Source organism: Gossypium hirsutum, chromosome A05, assembly GCF_007990345.1.
Source record: "Gossypium hirsutum isolate 1008001.06 chromosome A05, Gossypium_hirsutum_v2.1, whole genome shotgun sequence".
Classification (NCBI taxonomy): Eukaryota; Viridiplantae; Streptophyta; class Magnoliopsida; order Malvales; family Malvaceae; genus Gossypium; species Gossypium hirsutum.
The window spans coordinates 74,024,447-74,045,352 of NC_053428.1; the positions used below are offsets into that span (position 1 = coordinate 74,024,447).

The 20,906-nt window shown below is 35.3% G+C and overlaps 2 protein-coding genes and 1 non-coding gene across 5 annotated transcripts; all 3 read left to right on the top strand.

Moving 5' to 3' along the window:
* The first annotated feature begins 6,124 nt into the window (after positions 1-6,124).
* Positions 6,125-11,959, top strand: LOC107886319 (pyruvate dehydrogenase E1 component subunit alpha, mitochondrial). Of its 2 annotated transcripts, XM_016810217.2 has the most exons (8): positions 6,125-6,939; positions 7,020-7,099; positions 7,591-7,668; positions 10,163-10,258; positions 10,395-10,466; positions 10,559-10,612; positions 10,742-10,807; positions 11,615-11,959. In XM_016810217.2, the coding sequence occupies exons 1-8, from the start codon at positions 6,246-6,248 to the stop codon at positions 11,657-11,659; spliced, it is 1,185 nt and encodes a 394-aa protein (XP_016665706.1). In that variant the 5' UTR covers positions 6,125-6,245; the 3' UTR covers positions 11,660-11,959. The 2 variants fall into 2 exon arrangements, with proteins under 2 accessions (XP_016665706.1, XP_040968581.1); XM_041112647.1 differs by lacking the exon at positions 10,742-10,807 and having other exon boundaries at positions 6,139-6,939.
* Positions 11,960-12,908: 949 nt separating this feature from the next.
* LOC107886320 (probable galacturonosyltransferase-like 9) lies at positions 12,909-14,418 on the top strand. 2 transcript variants are annotated; one of them, XM_041112648.1, is made up of 2 exons: positions 12,909-13,185; positions 13,310-14,418. In XM_041112648.1, the coding sequence occupies exon 2, from the start codon at positions 13,414-13,416 to the stop codon at positions 14,320-14,322; it is 909 nt and encodes a 302-aa protein (XP_040968582.1). In that variant the 5' UTR covers positions 12,909-13,185; positions 13,310-13,413; the 3' UTR covers positions 14,323-14,418. The 2 variants fall into 2 exon arrangements, with proteins under 2 accessions (XP_040968582.1, XP_016665707.1); XM_016810218.2 differs by having other exon boundaries at positions 12,914-14,418.
* A 2,709-nt stretch (positions 14,419-17,127) lies between these two features.
* LOC107886321 (uncharacterized) lies at positions 17,128-20,488 on the top strand. Its single transcript, XR_005926868.1, has 7 exons — positions 17,128-17,645; positions 18,102-18,242; positions 18,338-18,702; positions 19,180-19,422; positions 19,580-19,672; positions 19,853-20,053; positions 20,145-20,488. It is a non-coding gene; the product is annotated as an uncharacterized protein (transcript).
* The last annotated feature ends 418 nt before the right edge of the window (positions 20,489-20,906 follow it).

Here is a 20,906-nt window from a genome sequence, read left to right on the forward strand (position 1 = left end):
CACAAAGTGGGTAGAGGCCACTTCTTACGCCAATGTCACGAAGTCGACAATCAGCAAATTCTTGAAGAAAGGGTTCATATGTCAGTCTGGAATGTCAGAAAAGATCATATCTAACAATGTACTGAACTTGAACAACAATACGATAGCGGAGGTCTGTAGTCAATTCAAGATCAAACACCACAACTCGTCACCATATCGCCCAAAAATAAATGGTGCGGTAGAGGCAGCCAATAAGAACATTAAGAAGATCGTGGGGAAAATGACTGAGACTTATAAAGATTAGCATGAGAAGTTACCATTTGCCTTCTATGCTTATCGAAAATCTTTCAGGACCTCCACTAGGGTAACACCTTTCTCATTGGTTAATGGAATGGAAGCGGTTTTGCCTATTGAAGTTGAGATTCCTTCTATCCAAGTTTTGTCAGCATTGAAGTTAGATGAAGCAGAATGGATCCAATCCCGATATGATCAGCTGAACTTGATTAAAGAGAAAAGGTTGAAAGTTATCCGTCATGGTCAGATGTATAAAAAAAAGAATGATGCGAGCTTATGACAAAAAGATTTGCCCTAGAGAATTCCATGAGGGGGACCTGGTATTAAAAAAGATCTTTCCCATACAAAAGGACTTTAAAGAAAAGTGGATGCCAAACTGGAAAAGACCTTATGTGGTAAAGAAGGCATTTTCTGGAGGAGCATTGATTTTGACCGAGATGGATAGTAAAAGCCTACCTAATCATGTGAATTCAGATTCAGTCAACAAATACTTCACCTAAAAAAAAGGGAAAGGCCAAGCGAAAACTCGCAAAGGGCACATTAAGACTAAAGGAGTTTTGAGTTGAAAACCCAGAAAAGGACAGCTCAAATTCGGATTGAAGATTGAACATGTGATGGTCGGGTCTTCTCAGAATTAAGAACTTTACATCTTGAGGCATCAACGAAGTACTCTAGATCTCATAAACACATATCAGGCTCAAAAGGGTCCTCGAGAAGTTAATGCGGAGAAACTCATGCTACGATATCTGGGGCACCTAGTTTCATCTTATTCATTTTGTATTTTAGCAACGTTTTCTATTTTGATTAATCTATTCATTTCGAACTTTGCTCCCAATAAATTTGAACCTTGTCCATTGTTACAATCTTTTTCATGCATTTTTCATTGAAATAACGATCAATGGACTAATAATATTCAAATAAAAGGATTTCTTGCATATTGTTCTAAAAGTTTTCTAAATAGTACAAGGACCTGAAACAGGACCACTAGTCAAAACTAACCAAATCTAAGAGTTGGAAAGGTTTGGGAATGAATAGTTTAAATTGTGATTATTTCATCGGGTTTTCTGTCAAAGATACCAACTGAATAAGAAGACAAGGTAATTCGTCAGTGATAGAACCTTGATGAGCAACGAGCAATGTCAACTTGAGCATTAAAAGCGGATCATTCTTAAAAAAATGACATTTTGCATTCATGTAAATATCATTCATACATATCTAGTTAGGAGTATTTGATTCGTTCTGATCATAACATCCTAATCGCTTGGAATAAATATAGGCCCAAATGGATTTTACAGGTCATGTTCCCTATAGAAAGGTGTAACAGATCAGTGAAATAACAAATCCTATACCCCTGAAGTTGTAATGGGACGAATTGAAGTCATCGTGGCGAGTCTTATCTCCCTAAAGTTGCAATGGAGTAGATTGAAGATAGCAAATTTTATCTCTCTGAAGTTGCAATAGAGCAAATTAAAGTTACAATTCTATCTCTCTGAAGTTGCAGTAGAGCAGATTGAAGATAGCAAATCTTATCTCTCTGAAGTTGTAGTAGAACAGATTGAAGTTACAAATCTTATCTCACTGAAGTTGTAGCGGAGCATATTGGAATTACAAATCTCATCTCCCTGAAGTTGCAGTGGAGCAGATTGAAGATAGCAAATCTTATTTCCCTGAAGTGTAGTGGAACAAATTAAAGCTACAAGTTACAAACCTTATCTCCCTGAAGTTGTAGTGGAGCAGAATAAAGCTAGCAAACCTTATTTCCCTGAAGTTGCAGTGGAACAGATTAAAACTACAAGTTACAAATCTTATCCCCCTAAAGTTGCAGCGGAGTAGATTAAAACTAAATCCTATACCTCTGAAGTTGCAATAGGTCAGACTAAATCTAGCGTGGCGAATTTTATCTCCCTGAAGTTGCAAATGAGCAGATTGAAGTTACAAATCTTACCTCCCTGAAGTTATAGTGGAGCAGATTGAAGTTACAAATCTTATCTCCCTAAAGTTGCAATGGAGCAGATTAAAATGAATATTATCTCCCTGAAGTTACAGTAGAACCGATTGAAGTTACTAATCTTATCTTTCAAAAGTTGTAGTGGAGTAGGTTGATGCAACAAATCCTATACCTCTGAAGTTGCGGTGAGTTAGAATGATGTTACTTGGAAAAGAGAAACACCAAATAAGTCGAGATTTGACAAGGCCAAGCAAAATTGACCCTTTTTAAGGTCTTAGCTCTATTCTCATTGCACGTCAACGAGAAAAGAGGGGCAGCTGTAATAAGCCAATTTAGCTTGGGCCAAATAATAAAAATAAACCAAACCAAAAAAACTAAAAATATAATAACAAAATCTACAATCCAAGTCTATTTACAATATGGCCCAATATGGCCTAAATGAAGAGACCTTAAAGCCCAACAACTTAAACCTCTTTTCAATAAAATAAAAAAACCCTAAAGTCCTTGCACTGTTGCCCTTATCCATGTCAGCACGCACGCCCCAAAGCCTGACACGCCTTGGCCGCCATTGCACCGAAATGGCAAGGGCCTGCTTCTCTCTTCGTCATTGACTCCACCACCCTTGCAAAAATAGAAAGAATGAAAAGATAAGAAACAAATGAACAGTAGTAGATGAACAGTAGATATAATAAAAAGAAAATATGTAAATTGGCTATAAAGGCCGAATTCAGGATGTAATTTTTTTTACACGGAAAAATACAAAAAAAACATCAAGTTTCAAAAGGTAGCATATTATTTTTTTTATTTCCGAAGCAAATAAAAAAATAATAAGTAAAAAAAAGGGTTACCTGACTTTTCGTCTTCGTGCCGCCTTCGGTGTCTCTTCCGATTTTAGAGGCCGTCAAATCCTTGGGGATTTGGCCGAGGCCGCAAGGAGGGCGTTGGGAGTCGAAGAGTTTCTTCTTTTTTTGGGCTTTGACTTTAGTTTTTGGTAGTTTTAACTCCAAATCAAAGTTCTACGCAAAGAAACAAGAAAAATGGAGGATTTTGTTTTTTTCGGGCCACCGACGGCCTTGTGGCCTGAAGGGGAGAAGGTTTTGAGAGAAAAAAATCAAAAGAAGAGTTTTTTTTATTAAAAAAAAAGGTTTAAAATGATTTTTTGGTCTGATTTTTTGCTTTTATATAGGGTCCTATATGACGTCGTTTTGGGCTTAATTTTCAGACACCAAAACGACATCGTTTTGGGCTTAATTTTCAGACACCAAAACGACGTCGTTTTGACACAATTCAAATATCTGACCCCACCTGATCCTAGGATCCGCGTGTTTTCGCGGTAATGGGATATTTTCACTCCTAGTCCTTCTACTTTTGGACCCTTTTTTTTAATTCAGTCCTAATTTCGCTTTTTTCCTTTTTTAGATTGTACCTTTTAATTTTAATTCATTTTTAATTTAGTCCTTATATCATTGACCCCTCGGGGAGTGACACGTGTAATGTTTTGGACTAATTGTCCTCGGGATCCTTGAGCTTTTGCTCCACATTTTCATTTAACCCCTTTTTATCAGATTTTTTAATTTAGACATTAGATTTTCTTGGACCTTTAATTTAGTCCTTTATTCCCTATTTCTTTAATTATGTTGCGATTTATGGCTTAATTTTAGTTCAAATTTCAATTTAATCTCTCACTTATATTAACACTTAGAATTTATGTCATTTACGTGTCTTTTATTTATACGTTTGATTCTTATTTTATCATTATTGTTCTTCTTCTTCTCATTATTGTTATTATTTATTGTATTTTGATTATTTATATTAGAATTAGAATAGTAATTATGGATTGATTGATTATTTTATTACTCATTTTCTTTTATTTGCACATTTTTGTTCCCTTGCTACTATTATTATTATTAGTAGTAGTATTGTCATTATTTATTTTTCTTTGATTATTTATATTAGTATTAGAGTAGTAAATATTACGTGATTATCGCCATTATGTTTATTACGAATTGGTTTTATTATTATATTTGTATTATTATCATTCACTAACACAACATTTTTTATTTTTCGTATATTTTTCATTCCATTTTAATATAATACCATTTCATTATAACCATGTTACAAACCGTGTTTAAATATATTTATTCATTGCTGTACTATACCCAAATAAGATAAATACGCATTGTTTTAATTTGTTATTACTCGAGAAAGGAAATTTTTAAAATTAAGGCAATGTTTCATATTTGGAGATTCAAGAAGTCGTGTCCTAACTTATGGGGTTTGACTTTCTCTTTAAATTTGGATAACTGAACATCCTTTTTAAAAGGAAAATACATGAGATTTAATTAATGATCAAATAATGAGCAAGCTAATTTTTGAGGATTCGAAACGTCTTGTCTAACTTATGGGACGTGACCAAAAATAAATTCCTATGACAAATATAATAAGCGAATAGGGTCGAATCCATAGAGACTGATTATCTAATTTTTGCCTTTTTTGTGACCAGATTTGTTATCGTAGTCACGGTTAGTAGTGCTAAAAAAAAGAGAAATAAAAATAGGGGTTTAAATTGATTAAGATAATAAGGGAATAAAAAGTGTAATAAAATAAAATAAAAATAGATTCAAAATAGCAAAAAAATAAATTTAAGCAAATAAAGTAAATTTGTAAATAAAATATTTTAAGCTTAGCCTTAGCCTCAGTGTACTTCAATCTTAAATCGATTATTGAAATAGATTTTCTCTTGAAATCGTGGAAAGTGGGAAGGAACAAGACCTTGGAAGAAATTAAACCAAAAAGTTGACATAAAAACAGAAAAAATAATGAAACAGCAATCGCAAACACGCAGGAGGGAAAAAAGGAGAGAATTTATTAAATGAGAAAGTTAAAGTCTGTTTTTGGTTGTAGTATTTGGTTGTAGTGACTAATTATTTATATATACTTTTAGTATTAAAATTTAACTAGATTTTTCTTAAATATTATGAATAAATAATTTTAAATATTATTAATAAATAATTTTAAATATTATCATTAAATAATTTAAAATTTAAATCAAATTTAAATTAAAAATTAAATTTAAACTAATTACAGAGTTATAACAATATAAAAAATTCTTCAATATTTATCCAGCTACTTTTTAAATTTTTAATCCTTCAATCAAGCGCTCTTCTTTGTTTTTTGTTCCAGTGTAACCCATTTTTATAAGAGTTTAAATTCAGCACACTAACTTCATCCTTAAGAAAAATTCAAATTTAATAATATTTTATTCGATAATTAGTCAAAAATAAATATATTAAAAATACGAATTATCTTACAATCAATTATATTTTAATAATAATATCTAATTAAATTAACCTAAGTTAACTCATTAATGCAATTAAGGACTTATAAATATAAATAATTGAAATTTAGTAAAAATCAATTAACATTGTTATTAATGTTGAGAAAGAAAAAACCGAAATCAAATTGTTTCTATAGTTATCTGATATCAATTCAAATTCAACCAAATCAACTTTCATTTTTTATTTAATATATAATTAATTTTTAGTTTTTATGATATAAAAAATATTTTATATTTAAAATAATAAAAATAATTTAAAAGTTTTTGAAAAAGTATTATTTTTTAAAAATATTTATGAAAAAGAGTCTGAAATTTTATCAAATAATATTAAAAAATTATAAAACAAAACATATTTTATTAAAATCAATCTGAAAATTCAAAATAAAAAATTAATAAAAAATCGACAACTGAATACAGTCGAACCGGATTATGATGAATAGTTTAGAAATTAAAAAACCGACAGAATTGAACCATATTATCCTAGGTAAGAAGACTAAATTTTAAATATGCAAAGAGTAGAAGGACTGATAGAAGAATAAGACTATAATAGTTACATAAGTATAATTGAAAGAACAATTTTCTTCCTTTATTTTATAGCCTTCATCTTCTTTGCTCTCTCTGTATTCCTTAAATACCACTCGCATCCTTAGTTTGGACCAACCTACGTCTCCTAATCCGACGGTCGAGATGGCTCTATCACACCTCGCCGCTTCTGCTTCTCGCTCATCCAGTCTTCTTAAACCCCTCTCGTCGGCTCTTTCCCTCCGACGCTCGATCTCCGGCGATAACTCTCCCTTGACCGTCGAGACCTCCGTTCCTTTCACCTCTCACCAGTGCGAAGCTCCCTCACGTTCCGTCGAGACCAATCCGAAGGAGCTCCTTACCTTTTTCCGAGACATGGCGCTGATGCGTCGGATGGAGATCGCTGCCGATTCACTCTACAAGGCTAAGCTTATCCGTGGTTTCTGTCATCTATACGACGGGCAAGAAGCCGTCGCCGTTGGCATGGAAGCCGCCATTACCAAAAAGGACTGCATCATAACTGCCTACCGCGACCACTGCACGTTCGTCAGTCGCGGTGGAACCCTGCTGGAAGTTTTTGCTGAGCTGATGGGACGCCAGGCTGGTTGCTCTAAAGGCAAAGGAGGTTCGATGCATTTTTACAAGAAGGATTCGAATTTTTATGGCGGTCACGGGATTGTTGGAGCTCAGGTTCCGTTAGGATGTGGCTTGGCGTTTGCGCAAAAGTATTCTAAAGACGAAACCGTGACTTTTGCTTTGTACGGTGATGGGGCCGCTAATCAAGGGCAGTTGTTTGAGGCATTGAATATCTCTGCGCTTTGGGATCTGCCTGCAATTCTAGTCTGCGAGAACAATCATTGTGAGCAATTGGAATGCAATATTTTTGGTTTATGATATTCAGTTTTTTGGTAGATTTTCTTATTTAATTGTAATGTACAGATGGTATGGGGACAGCAGAGTGGAGAGCCGCGAAGAGTCCAGCGTACTACAAACGTGGGGATTATGTTCCTGGTTTGAAGGTGAGAATTAGTTGGTTTGTTGAGACAATGGTTTTGTTAAGTTGCAATTTATTGGTTCTTGAACTATGTGACTGTAGATGTCATAGTACTGTATGCGGAAAAACTGTGATAGTTGTGATTTTGCGCTACGTGAAAGTACTTATGCTGATTTAAAACGGAGGTGTATGGCTTTGTTCTGATAATCCTTTTAGATTAGAACTTAAATGGGATCTCAAGGGCTTTTTACTGCTTAGACAGTTATTCTATTTGGTTCTTAATATAAAAGTTTGTTTTCTTCTAAAGTTCAGGGTTTGATGCAAGCAGAGAGTTTTCTAGTAGACCTACTGAGAGAAAACCTTTTTCAGCTATAATGATGTAATTTTTTATTTTTTATTTTATTTGTAGATTTGAGGTAATATATGTTTGAAGTTCCTTTCCTGGATGATAGACAATAAATGTATTTTGTAATATTGCACTTTAGTTCTAGTTGTCATAAGCTTCTTGTCCTATAGGTGGATGGCATGGATGCCCTTGCTGTGAAGCAAGCTTGCAAGTTTGCCAAAGAGCATGCCTTGAAGAATGGACCAATTGTAAGTTTATTCATCCAGCTCCTGACTTTGAATTTCTTTTTTACTCTTTACCCTTTGTAAGATCTTAATATTTGTTTAATTTGTATTATCTTGTTTACACTTACTGCTATTAAACAATCAAATTTCTCTGCTATGTAGCAAGCAAGTTCTATTACTCCTACATGATTTACATTATAATAGAAGTCTTAGTTCCTCTATGGTTAATATGCTTACTTTGACTGAGAAGTCACATGTTTCATTTAGAAACCCTTTTCCTATCAATCAATCTTTTAGTTTATTACCTACGAAGAGCAAGCTGGGAGTAAAACTCTTCCTTGGAAAATTTTGCTTACTTCAAACTATTTTCTTCTTGCAACAGTCCTACATAACGTCTCTAAGATTCAGAGTGCTAATAAATTTCATCTTTACGTAATGCAACATGAATGCTTGTATCACATCCCAAGCCTTAAGATGGGAAATGGGGCACTCATTGAGACTTGATTGGAAGAGTGCTAAAATACAAGATATCAGCATTCTAATAGTTTAGTCCTGACAGATAGTGCAACATGAATGCTTGTATCATGTACCAAGCCTTAAGATGGGAAGGTCACTCCTTGATATTGAATTTCAAGAGGGCTAAAATACAAGATATCAGCACATAACAGAATAGACCTATGCAAAGCACTTGTTAACCTGGGGTGGGTATGAGTGCCTATCTAATGGTTCTGTCCTGTTTTAATAATAACATGTTTGGTTTCTCAAGGGAGGAATAGGTAAGGGAAATGAAGCAGAAGTTTGGTTTTAAGTTATTTGGAGAGCCTAAGAGAGAAAATGGAAACTGAAACAAGCAAATTCCTTCAGTTATTTACATATTGAGAGAAGTGAGAGAAAAATGAGATGAAATTACAATTAAAGAAATATGACCACTTTTTGGCTATGGATTGGGCATATACTTGGAGAGATTTTAAAAGTGGATCAAGTTGATAGTTAGCTTATCTTCTCCTTTTAGGATTATCTATAAGGATGGACTTAATAACCTTCTCTTATTTGCTTTCCATTTCTCTTACTGGTCTTATTAATGATGTGCTTTATCCGAAGCCTTTCAGATAAGTAGTATTAAGGAGGAAAAATCTTTGTTTTGTAGCTATTGGAGCTTTGTAGATGTACATGCTGTCAGAGTTGTAACCTGTAAGGTTAAACTAATCTACTTAAATTAGGAAGTTTATCTCTACAAAAGAGTAAGCCAAAACTTATCTATTTTGGCTAGTATGTGCAAATCCCACCCATTTATAGGCTTAGAGGAATTTTCTGAAGCCTGGTTAACTTATGGATCTCGATTGTGGCACTGAATTGCCAGAAGTCATCTTTTTGCCTGCATGTTGATTATATTTAACCTGGCTCTAGATGAATAGCATTTTAGGTGAGCTGAAACTCTGCAGTGCTTATCCAGAACAAACATCAGAGATTTTCTGGAGAAGTTTTCCTGGCTGTAAAGTTGCTTGAGAAATCTTCATGACACCTAAAAAATAGGTCTAAATTTGCGGTCAATGGCAAGCTTAACTTGGAAACTTTTATAGAAAGGATAAGTAGCAATGTCATGTTACACGAGTTTTATGGGAATCATGCATTCCAATGTCAGATGCTTACTGTCAACAGCTTCTTTATTATGCCACAAGGAGATTATGGTACGGCAGTCACTGATTGGATGATAAGACGCCTTTGGTGCTTATATCTGATGAAAAGTTGGTTGCAGGGACAACCTGTTTGTCTAAGAAAAAAGAATATTTTGAGGCACAACTGTTATGGAATTTTTTTTTTCATTCCCACATATAAAAGCTAAAAGTAGCAGTACCCTAAAAATAATTGATGCTTATAGGATAACTCAGTAACTTCAAATATGCTTGCTAGACAGAAAAGTACATTAGGTGCTTGCCATGGAAAATTATTCTGTGTCTCTCTATTCTAAATTAATGGGGCATCTGTACCTGGTTTTTGGCTGGGTATTAATTAGTCATTGTTTCAGTTCTTTCCCCCTTCTCTTTTTCAGAAAAATAAATGCTAGTGACTTGTAATTTTAAAGCAAGAAGATTCTGTAAATTATCATCAACTGGAATTTTAGGTCCTTACTTCTGTAACTCACAAATGTGTTTAAAGCTATATTGCTTAAACTCTTCATTTTTCTTGAAGTACTTATTGGGATGCCCATTTTCAATGCTTATTTGTGAATAGATATGACTTATGACGATATGACCCTCCAAGGGGCCTGCAAAATATATAGAAAAACTTCAAAATTCAACATAACCATATCAGACACATACCCGAGTCTGAATGACATAGGTTTAAAGTTGTGAAAATTTTACTTTATACCGAAGATATATGATTCTGAAGTTCATGGATGTTTTTAGTAATGATGAGGCATGTTTATTTGCTTCTACTTCCTGTCGGAAATTTCATGCTACTTTCAATATTTCATTGCATAATTGACATATTTTTGATTCCTGTTGCTTGTGAGCAGATTCTTGAAATGGACACATACAGGTATCACGGCCACTCCATGTCTGATCCTGGAAGCTCCTATCGAACACGTGATGAGATTAGTGGTGTTAGACAGGTTGATACACAATTCATGTTACTTTCTCGAGGACTTATTTGTTAAATATTAAATATTTATTCTTGTAATTTAATCAATTTATTCTTGTAATTTAATCAAGTAATACAAAACTGACATTCTAGATGTATGTTTCTAGGAGCGTGATCCAATTGAAAGAATCAGGAAGCTGATATTGTCTCATGATCTAGCTACTGAAAAAGAGTTGAAGGTATTTGAGTCACTTTTGGAACTATCAGCATTCAAATGTTGTTATGTATTGTTTTGGGTAGTGAAAATATCAAAATATGGAAAATATTTCAGGATGTTGAAAAGGAAGTGAGAAAAGAGGTAGATGATGCAATTGCTCAAGCTAAGGTTAGAAATTTTTTGCTGCTTTCATTCTGAGTTTTTTTTTTTTTTTAATGAGTTTATTTGTATTTTATGTTTACTGAAGTTTTGTTTAGTTATTTGTGGATACTAAAATTCTTCTTTTTTCCTTTTTAGGAAAGTCCAATGCCTGAACCTTCTGAACTCTTCACAAATGTGTATGCGAAAGGTTTGGGTGTTGAGGTCAGAATCATTTGCTTAAGATATAAATACATTTACAGTATTTGCCTATCATTATCTTCGCTAAGGTTTCTTAATTCGTCAGTAAATTTTGAATTTTTGCTTACATGATTGCTTACCGTGAGATAAGAACCTTATCCTTCTAGCAAGTCCATTCAACTGATAATAATTTGAAAAAGAATGATAAAAAAATTGATTTTTAATTAAAACTATTTTTGTAAGTTATTAAATTTGAACTTTTAACTTCTTAGTACCCATATTTATTAAATTAAATACATATTTAGAAATAAAGCAACATTTAGTCTCTTAACTTGTAATTTTTCACAATTTGATCCTTGAATCATTAGTCCTGGAACTTGATAACTATTCCCAATTTGGTCCCCGAACTTAGATTCCATTAAAGTGATGACATGGTACTCAGAGATCATTACTTGAAAATTTTTTAAAATATATATAAAATCTTGAAAAAGCACAAAGATAATTATTAGAAAAATATAAAATGTTTTAAAAGTTTTTAAAAAAAGTTTAGGCAATGATGTGACATGATTTCAAATCCAAGTTCAGGGACAAATTGGGAAAAACTTTTAAGTTTCAAGACTAATATGGACCAAGAAAAAGTTCAGCGACTAAATGTTCAATAAATAGGTTGCATTTGTGAGAGAAGTAATGCATGAATATTCATATTTAATATTATTTTGTAACTGAATAATCTGATTCAACCTGTTCAATAAATGAATGAATGATCCAAAGGTCACTGGAATGGTCTCTGTCTGATTTAATATTATTGTTATCATTTTGTTTCATCCGCAGTCATTTGGAGCAGATAGGAAAGAAGTAAGAGCTACACTTCCATAGTTTGAGGCTTCTCTGGAGTGAGTTCACTAATTTTTAATTCGTTGCCCACCAATCAATCTTGCAAGACTGAAAAGAAATAAAGCAGCTAGGGAAGGTGATCTGATTTCCCGGCTATCAATTTGATTTTGCACTTCTATTTGTATTTGTATAGAATACTTTATTTGGTTCCCCTCTATAGATTATGGACGGAGTTGTTATGTGTAATGTTGTGGTTTATCCCACGGTTTTACATTACCTATGATTTGATTAAATAGGTTGCATTTCTGAGAGAAGCAATGCATGAATATTCTTTTCTTCAAATGGAGAAGAGCTTTTATGCTCTCATTTATAGCTCAAAGGTAAGTTTCGTCAGATTCATTCTTTATTAGCTTTACCTGAAATTAATGATCCATGTCGCTACATGAAAATTGAATCAACGAGGAATCTTTTAATATAATGTTTCCCGAATTTACAAGTCTTAACAGTCAGCAAAGATACGAACATTCACTACTATAAGCAGAGGCAGTCCCCGGTTGGCTTGAGTTGCCATATACCTCCGTAGCTTCGTATGTTCCTGTAAGGTGAGTATCAAACCGGTCGTGCTGTTAATCTCATGATTGATAGAGATCTCCAGGGGGTTATTGCTGAAGAAGTCTTTCTCACAAGTGGTCACTAACTCCTCGACTGATTTGAATACAAGCCAGTAGCTAGTAGGAAAATCGTTCTCATGGGATCCAATTTTGGAATATGGAGAAACCATCAATACCAAGTCCTAATTTAGTAGCGAACCAAACAAGCTGGGCAAAGATGCGGTCCGTGAACATGTGAATGCGATCATAGGTCTCACAGCCACGGCACATCCAGTATTAATATATCCTGGTCTTTACTGGGAAGATAGTTTTTCCACAAAGAAAGAGGAAGCTTGCGCGTAGGTGTGTGAGAAATGATTAGTGTGTACTTTGCCTTAACCCCATTCAATAGCTGCCTGCCACTCTAGACCTCTTTATGCAAAGATCGAACGGCTCAGTTTGGGTTTTACTGACAGGGAGTCCTGTTGGCCCCAAGTATCCTTTTTGAACTAAAACGGCTTTAACCCCTACCTCCTTGCTTTTCGGTTGACAGGGGAGGAGGTCCCATTTAGCAAAATGCAGATATATGAACACTTGAAGGATAACAGAATGGAAGAGGGAAAAAAAAGTTTGTTAAAAAATTATCTCATTTTAAAAGGCCATCAACGTCCCAACCAACAGAATCTTGATTAAAAAAAAGAAAGAAAAATATTTGCCCAAATCTACATATTCCGAAACAAAGCATAAAAAAGGATATTTGAAGAAATCTCCGATGGTGCAACATCCCATTCTTTGCTTCCATCACCAGTTTCCTCATTTGTCATTTAAAACACAAAAGACCCAACCCTTATGCAGGAAAAAAATCCAAACACTCCTATTGGGTAATAACAATGATCCTTCAATAAGCTGCGTTTTCGCTTACAATGAAGCCGAAGACCATAATCTTCTTATTTTTCGACTGAAAGTTGAAAAGAAACGGTCTCTCTTTTTCTTGGTTTTTTTCTTTTTTGAAGAATAATGCGTTTTATTTTATATGCGGCCGCCCTTTTACTTCTTCATGTCTTTCTCACGGTATCGTTTTGTCTTGCTATTCGGACCACAGTCGGAGGAGATGGGTTGGGGTTCCGGTTTCCGGAGGCACCGTATTACCGTAACGGAGTGGAGTGTCCGGTTTCCTCCGGCGACCGCAATTTAGTCCAAGTGGCAATGACTTTAGACTTTGAATACTTGCGGGGGTCGATCGCCGCCATCCACTCCGTCGTCCGCCACGCTTCGTGTCCTGAAAACATCTTCTTTCACTTCATTGCCGCCGAGTTCGACCCCGCGAGTCCAAGAGTCTTGAGCAAACTCGTTCGCTCCACATTCCCTTCACTCAACTTCAGAATCTACATCTTCCGCGAAGACACAGTGATCAACTTGATCTCTTCTTCAATCCGGCAAGCCCTCGAGAACCCACTGAACTACGCTCGGAACTACCTCGGGGACATGTTGGATCTCCAAGTAGACCGAGTCATTTATCTCGACTCAGACCTGGTCCTCGTCGATGACATCCTCAAACTCTGGAACACAACGTTGACCAACTCTCGAGTCATCGGCGCACCCGAATACTGCCATGCAAACTTCACCAAGTATTTCACGGCCGGGTTTTGGTCGGACCCGGTAATATCCCGGGTTTTCCGGTCCAGAAAGCCGTGTTATTTCAACACGGGAGTAATGGTAATGGATTTAGTGCGTTGGAGAGAAGGGAATTACAGGAAAAGAATAGAGAATTGGATGGAAATACAAAGGAAAAAAAAGATATACGAGTTGGGCTCATTGCCACCCTATTTGCTGGTATTTGCTGGGAATGTAGAAGGCATTGATCATAGATGGAACCAACATGGGCTTGGAGGGGACAATATACGAGGTTCATGTCGGTCGTTGCATCCGGGTCCGGTCAGCTTGTTGCATTGGAGTGGGAAAGGGAAGCCATGGGTTCGACTGGATGGTGGAAACCCGTGCCCTCTTGATCATATTTGGGAATCCTATGATCTTTACAAAGGGAATTTAATCAAACACCAATCTTTTCCTTCTGCTTTTGCCAATTTCTTTGAATACCCCAGCTATTTGTTTTGATCTCTCTTTTTTTCACTTCTAGAAACAATGGTGATTTTCGTGATTTATATTTGTTTGTTGTACATAATCGAACTGAGTGAGAGATGAATAACCCTACCTCCTTAGTTTCCCTTTGAATTTTTCTCGGATTTCTGAATTTCAATTTCCTGCAGCTTTTCTTGGGTGAAAAGGAAAATTGAAGAAAATCAGAGCTTTTCTAATTCAAAGCATTTCCTTTCTTGGATTTAATCGAATGAATGGTTTCTTGGAAAATAAGGTAGAGTAAAAATGGGAGATAAGCTTGACCTTAACCTTTGTGCAAGAATCTTTGTAGAGGCTAATAGGTTTGCATGGACCCTAATGCGCTGGGGAAGATGAAATAGTCATATGGATTTCAGTTTGGTTATTTCAAGAAACGAGTCAATGTGATTGAACCCGTATTCATCTGCTAGTCTGGCCTCCTCAATCTCAATAGATCTTTTTTTTTTTTCAGGCAAGAAGATATTGACACAATCAATACAAATTACCAAACAATATTTGCAAAGTTAATTGGGATATCCGAAGAAATTGAAGGGAATGAAAGCCAAACATATTGACTCTAGTAAAACCAAGTACTTAGGAACGGTGGTAGTACTAGTTTTTGGTTTAATAATTATGAGTGGGATTGGTTGATGCAAAATTTTAGGCCTGTTTGGTTTGATCGATTCGGTTTATATAATGAGCTTAAAATTTTATTTAAATTTAGTTTATATTAAAATATTAAACCTAAACTTGACTCGACCGTAATAATTTTTTTATATAAAAATAAAATTAAAAAATATAAAACTATAAAAACACTAAAAATATAAAAATAAATATTTCCTAACAAATTAAAAATATAAAAAAATATAACCATATGATTCAAGTGGGGTTAGGCTCAAGCCAAAAAATTCTGCCTGAGACCTGTCCCCTTTTAAAAATGAGCTTTATTTTTTTGTCAAACTTATTTTTCAAACCTACCTCCAACTTTTCAAAAAAGCCTCCACACCTGTATGAATTACTCGACCCATCTTAACATTCACTAGTTACACCTTATCGTTTAAGACTTCTTATGTAAACATGGGTTTTTGATAATGATATTCATAAATAAAAAATTATCCTAATTTATTTTTTATTAATAAATAAAATCAATCTAATAGCAATTGATTATAAAAAGGGTAAATTTAACCAACAATCACTCAACTTTGGGATAGTTGACAAAATAGTCACATTGGTTTCATTTCAGTCACTCAACTTTGAAAAAGTGACAAAAAAAGTCATTTTTTCCATTTTCTGTCACATGTCACAGCAAAGTGACATGGCAGATAACGACGTGCTTGGTATCAAAAAACCCTCTAGCTGGTCGGTTACTACCAATTTAACAGCCCTATCAACACCAATTTAGGGTTTAAAAAGAGAAAAAGAAGAAGTAGAAGAAGAGGAGAAGAAGAAGAAGAGGAAGAAGAGAAAAAATAGAGATGCCTCCAGTTTTCAAATCAATCCTGTACTGCATCTCTGCAAGTGATTCCTCCAAACCCCAAAGGTAACGATCTAAGGCCAAAGCTTTAACCCAATTGCTTTATATTCTTCTGCAGTTACTCAAGCATGGCTGTTGTAGCTTCAAACCAGGAAGCTGTTGCTTTGGGGGTCATAGTAACACAAGGGGAAGGCAATTTACCCAAGCTTCTTCTCACTTCTGGCCATGGTAGGTAATGTTTAAATCTTCAAGTTTTGAAGAAATGACGCACTTTTTGCAAGATTTTCTTTTCTGGGTCTTTTCCAAATTTATTCAACTCCCTTACTCGTTCAATTTATGGGTCAATTCTTTTTTTTCTTTTTCATTGATTCGGGTCTAAAAAAAATTTAATTTGTTTTTATTTTTGGGTGTTTTAGTGAAGTTGAGATTTACCTATTTGGTGGTTGCATTACATCTTGGAAAGTTCCAAGTGGGAGAGGCCTTCCATTTGTACAGCTTGATGTTGTATTTGACAAGAAAAAGCCAATCAAGTTGATTCTCCATCCCTCACTCTACTTATACATGGCTGTCCATGTAAGTTTTGAGGGCTTTAGACGGTTGTGGAAGTACCTCTTGCATTTCGAATTAGAAAAGAGGAAGACCTGTGAACCTCTACGAACAAATCTGATACCTTTCGCAGGGTATATTTTGGCACCACTAAATCGACAAAGCTCCGTCTTGAGAACCATGACTGCTGTTGCTCTGCTTCTTTGGTATGGAAACCCTTCTTCTCCATTTCTCTTATTCTTCTTTTTACCCTTAACCAATCACCTTCTCTTTTCTCTTTGTCCATTTGACTACTTGTTCAACGTGATAAGTTAACTGGTCACCTTAGTTAATTAACTTGCCACATTAGCGGTCCTGTTAAGACACTAATAGAAAATATTAATCGGTGACTGTTTTGTCACTTTTTGATAACCTTAGTGACTGCTATGTCACTTTTTCAAAATTAAGTGACTGTTTTGTCACTTTTTGATAACCTTAGTGACTGCTATGTCACTTTTTCAAAATTAAGTGACTGTTTTGTCAGCTACCTTAAAATTGAGTGACTTTTGATGTAATTTATCCTTATAAAAATTAGTAGAAACAAAAGTTAGCATAATGCTCAAAATTCGTATTTTCAGGCTGGAAATTGAAAACGGCAAAAAGAAGAAGAAAACAAAATAATGAAAATTCCGTTTGGAAATCGATTTAGGATATTTTGTTATTGTTTGTAAAGGCTCTTATATCCTTTCGCCACGTTAGCGTAACCCGTGGGTAAAAACGAAACGGATTCCGTTTCTCCTCATTCCTCATCGTCGTCAACCAAAACAAAAGTCAAAGTTAAAATGCTGCCTCAATAATTCCCCCAACCACCAAAACGGACCTTTCTCCCTCAATATCCAACTCTAATGGCTCTCAAATTTTAGGGCAAATTTCATCTCTCTATCTCTCAGCCATCCTCCATCCCAATCCCAACCCCATCATCTCTTCTTTCTTTCCCATGCCTCGATTCTTCAATCCTTTCCTCTTATCCTTATTTTTCTGTGTTTTAGGGTTAGGGTTTGGCGTTGATTTCGGTCAAGCTTTCAAAGTCCCCTTTAGGGTCAATGATGTTCTCCCGGTGCTTCCGCGCCAGGTATCTTGGCCGGTCTTGAACACTCTTCATTCCGCCGTTGACTTGTTGCCGGCTTTTGTCGGATCCGTGACCCCGAACAATGGCTCAATTGATTGGAAAGGAGCTTGCTTTCATGGAAACGAGGCTCGTCTCGAGTTCACCAGTAGCGATCGCGACGATTCGGGATTGGGCGGTGGTGTGCTTCACCTCACGGTTCGTATTTTTGACCTGTTGATCATTATGACCTTGGTTGTAATTGAAGCCTCTTTATTGACAAGTTAGTTACTTATTTTCGTGTCATTAATCCTCAGTTTATTGTTGTTGTTTGAGTTTAATTACATTTAGTTTAGTTGCTTTAGAGTGTTCACTTGAATCACTTTCCTTTGTGTTTCTTCCTAGTTATGAGTTATGGAGTTTATTTAGGGCTACTTGTTTATGTTTAGTAGACTATAGGTGCTGGTGTTTTAATAAGTTTTGGCAACTTTAAGTTGTTTATTTAAACTTGAAATCCTTTAATTTTCCTTGGTAGACTAAAAATCCCAAATCGAAAATCTGGCTGGTATCTTTTCTCTTTAGTCTTGGTTCAGAGATGAGGGTGATTATTTTACATACTATGGTTAATTTTGGCGTTCTGATTTTCGCTTGAACTGTAAAAATTTTCTTTTACAGACATCTGAAGCGCACAGCTGGACTTGTATGGATCTTTATGTCTTTGCAACACCTTATAGGATTACTTGGGATTACTACTTTTCTGCTCGAGAGCACACATTGAAATTTGATTCTTGGGAAGAAGCTGCTGAATTGGAATATGTATGTTTCGATTAAGTTGGTCTTTGAATATCACTGAACTTGTTTAATGCATGGAAATGACAGTCTTTTTTTTTCTTTTCTTTTTTTTTGTGCAGGTAAGGCAGCATGGACTCTCAGTATTTCTAATGCCATCTGGAATGCTTGGCACATTGCTTTCTTTAGTTGATGTATTGCCTCTGTTTTCAAATACTGTCTGGGGTCAGAATGCCAATCTTGCTTTTTTGAAAACACACATGGGTGCTTCATTTGAAAAGCGTCCTAAGCCATGGCGCACAGTGGTAAATCCAGAAGATGTGCATTCTGGTGACTTTTTGGCTGTGTCAAAGATCCGTGGTAGGTGGGGAGGATTTGAGACATTAGAAAATGGGTGACTGGAGCATTTGCTGGTCATACTGCGGTTTGCTTGAAGGATGACATGGGTAATCTATGGGTTGCTGAATCAGGGCATGAAAATGAAAAGGTATGCTATAAATAACACATTGATTGCCGATTGTTAATAACTTATATTTATTTGTTGTGCTTTGCTTCCTTTTCTCTTTATTAGTCTTACGATGTCTAGTCAGAAAAAAATTATGCATATACTGCTCAACCAAAGAAAGTTTTTGGATTTAAAAGTATTTAAATGTTGTCCTGGGTTCAATAACTTTTGGTTTTAACTCCTTGTTGTTTAATGATGTATCATCACCTTTTAACTATTGTCAGGTTTTGATCACACTGTTCAAGTTAACATTTTGCTGTGATCAATCCCCTTCTTCCTTTGGTTGGGTTAAGGGTATGTTGGAAGGGACTGTTTTCGATTAGAATGGTGGGAGGTCCTGAAATTTTAGTATGATTTTGTAGGGTATTTATTGCCCAGGAAGGAAGATTTATGAAGATACCAGAATTAAAAATACAAAGTTGGGATTTCTTATGCCATTAGCTTGCATGAATTTTGCAGGGCGAAGAAATTATAGTGGTTATTCCATGGGATGAATGGTGGGAGCTGTCACTGAAGGACAATTCTAATCCACAGATAGCCTTGCTTCCTTTACATCCAGATATACGTGCAAAGTTCAACTCCACCGCAGCATGGGAGTATGCTCGGAGCATGTCAGGCAAGCCATATGGTTATCACAACATGATATTTAGTTGGATAGACACTGTAGCTGACAACTATCCACCCCCTCTTGATGCTCACTTGGTAGGCATCTTCTCTGATCATTCTGCACATCCTGAGGATGCTCTTCTATAGTCGTATTCAGGATGAGCTGCAGATGGTTCTACTGGCAAAAAACATTGAGATACTGAGCTTGCTAAATGACTTGTTTCGCAAGTGCTAACAAGATTTTTTATTGCAGGTCATTTCTGTCATGTCTATGTGGACTAGAGTGCAGCCAGCATATGCTGCAAATATGTGGAATGAAGCGTTGAATAAGCGGTTAGGGACTGAGGTATTGTGCATAATTGTCCTTCCTTCTATAAATTTATAACTAAACTTTATGAGAAATAGTGATTCCTCTTTTCCTGCTTTCTTTCTTAGTCTCTAATAAATAATTTTGGACTTCTAGTGAAGTATGACATGGGAAGATGTAAGTAAATTAGATATATAATCTGTTATGGTGAAATTGTAGGATTTGGATCTGTATGGAATATTAGAGGAGACTGAAAGGCGCAGGATAACCTTTGATCAATTACTCACTATCCCGGAACAAGATGAATGGGTCTACAGTGATGGGAAATCAACAACATGTGTTGCCTTTATCCTTGAGATGTATAAAGAGGCTGGGGTCTTTGGTCCCCTTTCAAACTCAATTCAAGTAACTGAATTCACTGTAAGTATCAGCAGTTTGGTCATCTTTCCATGTCGATATTCTTTTGACTTGAACTGAACTGATAAGGTTTGACAAGAGTTATTATTTACAGATCCGTGATGCATACATGCTTAAGATATTTGAGAACAACCAAACGAACCTGCCTAGTTGGTGTAACAATGGGGATGGCCGGCTTCCGTTCTGTCAGATTCTGGGTGAGTATTGGATGGAATTGCCATTTTATAACAGCTTAGAACCATATGCCAATATGAATGAAAATTGCCCATCCTTACCTCCCATTTATGATAGGCCTACGAGATGTTAAAAGCTGATAGCAATCTATTTGTCGTTTATCGCTATCCCACTCATGCTTGTATTAAATGCAAAGACGCCTTTCTGGAAAAATCCTCACTGTACCTGCACTATATATATATGCGGCCACTCAATTTCTGTAAATAGTACTTTCAGTGTTAGTAAACATAATTTGTGTGATAGAGGTAGTCGCAATTTGGCCCCTAAAATCTTTGAAGCCCAGGCCCATATTGTGTTCTGCCCAATATTTGGAGTTACCACAAGTGAGCTTGAAGTCATAACACGAGCGAACTCTTGAAATTGAGTTGCTCATTTCTCGTGCCAGTCGTTAAATAAAGAATTTAAAGAATATCAGAGGTATTTATGGTTGGAATAAGTTACTCGTGTCAAATTTTCCAAGTTAGGCTCAGTTAAAAAATATGTCCAATTTTGTTCTTCAGTTTTAGATCTGTTAATATTTTTAAAAAGAAATAATTATAAATAATGTACCTTTTATGATGTTCATATTATATTTAAATTTTATGTAATAAAAATAATAAATAAGATATTACAATATTAGAAA

What these genes read in the sequence shown, in the direction of transcription:
- LOC107886319 (XM_016810217.2), top strand. Translation starts at nt 6,246, where the DNA reads ATGGCTCTATCACACCTCGCCGCTTCTGCTTCTCGCTCATCCAGTCTT. An exon ending in CCTTGAAGAATGGACCAATT is followed by an intron (nt 7,669 to 10,162) that starts GTAAGTTTATTC and finishes GCTTGTGAGCAG; the next exon opens with ATTCTTGAAATGGACACATA. An exon ending in ATGCAATTGCTCAAGCTAAG is followed by an intron (nt 10,613 to 10,741) that starts GTTAGAAATTTT and finishes TTTCCTTTTTAG; the next exon opens with GAAAGTCCAATGCCTGAACC.
- LOC107886320 (XM_016810218.2), top strand. Translation starts at nt 13,225, where the DNA reads ATGCGTTTTATTTTATATGCGGCCGCCCTTTTACTTCTTCATGTCTTT.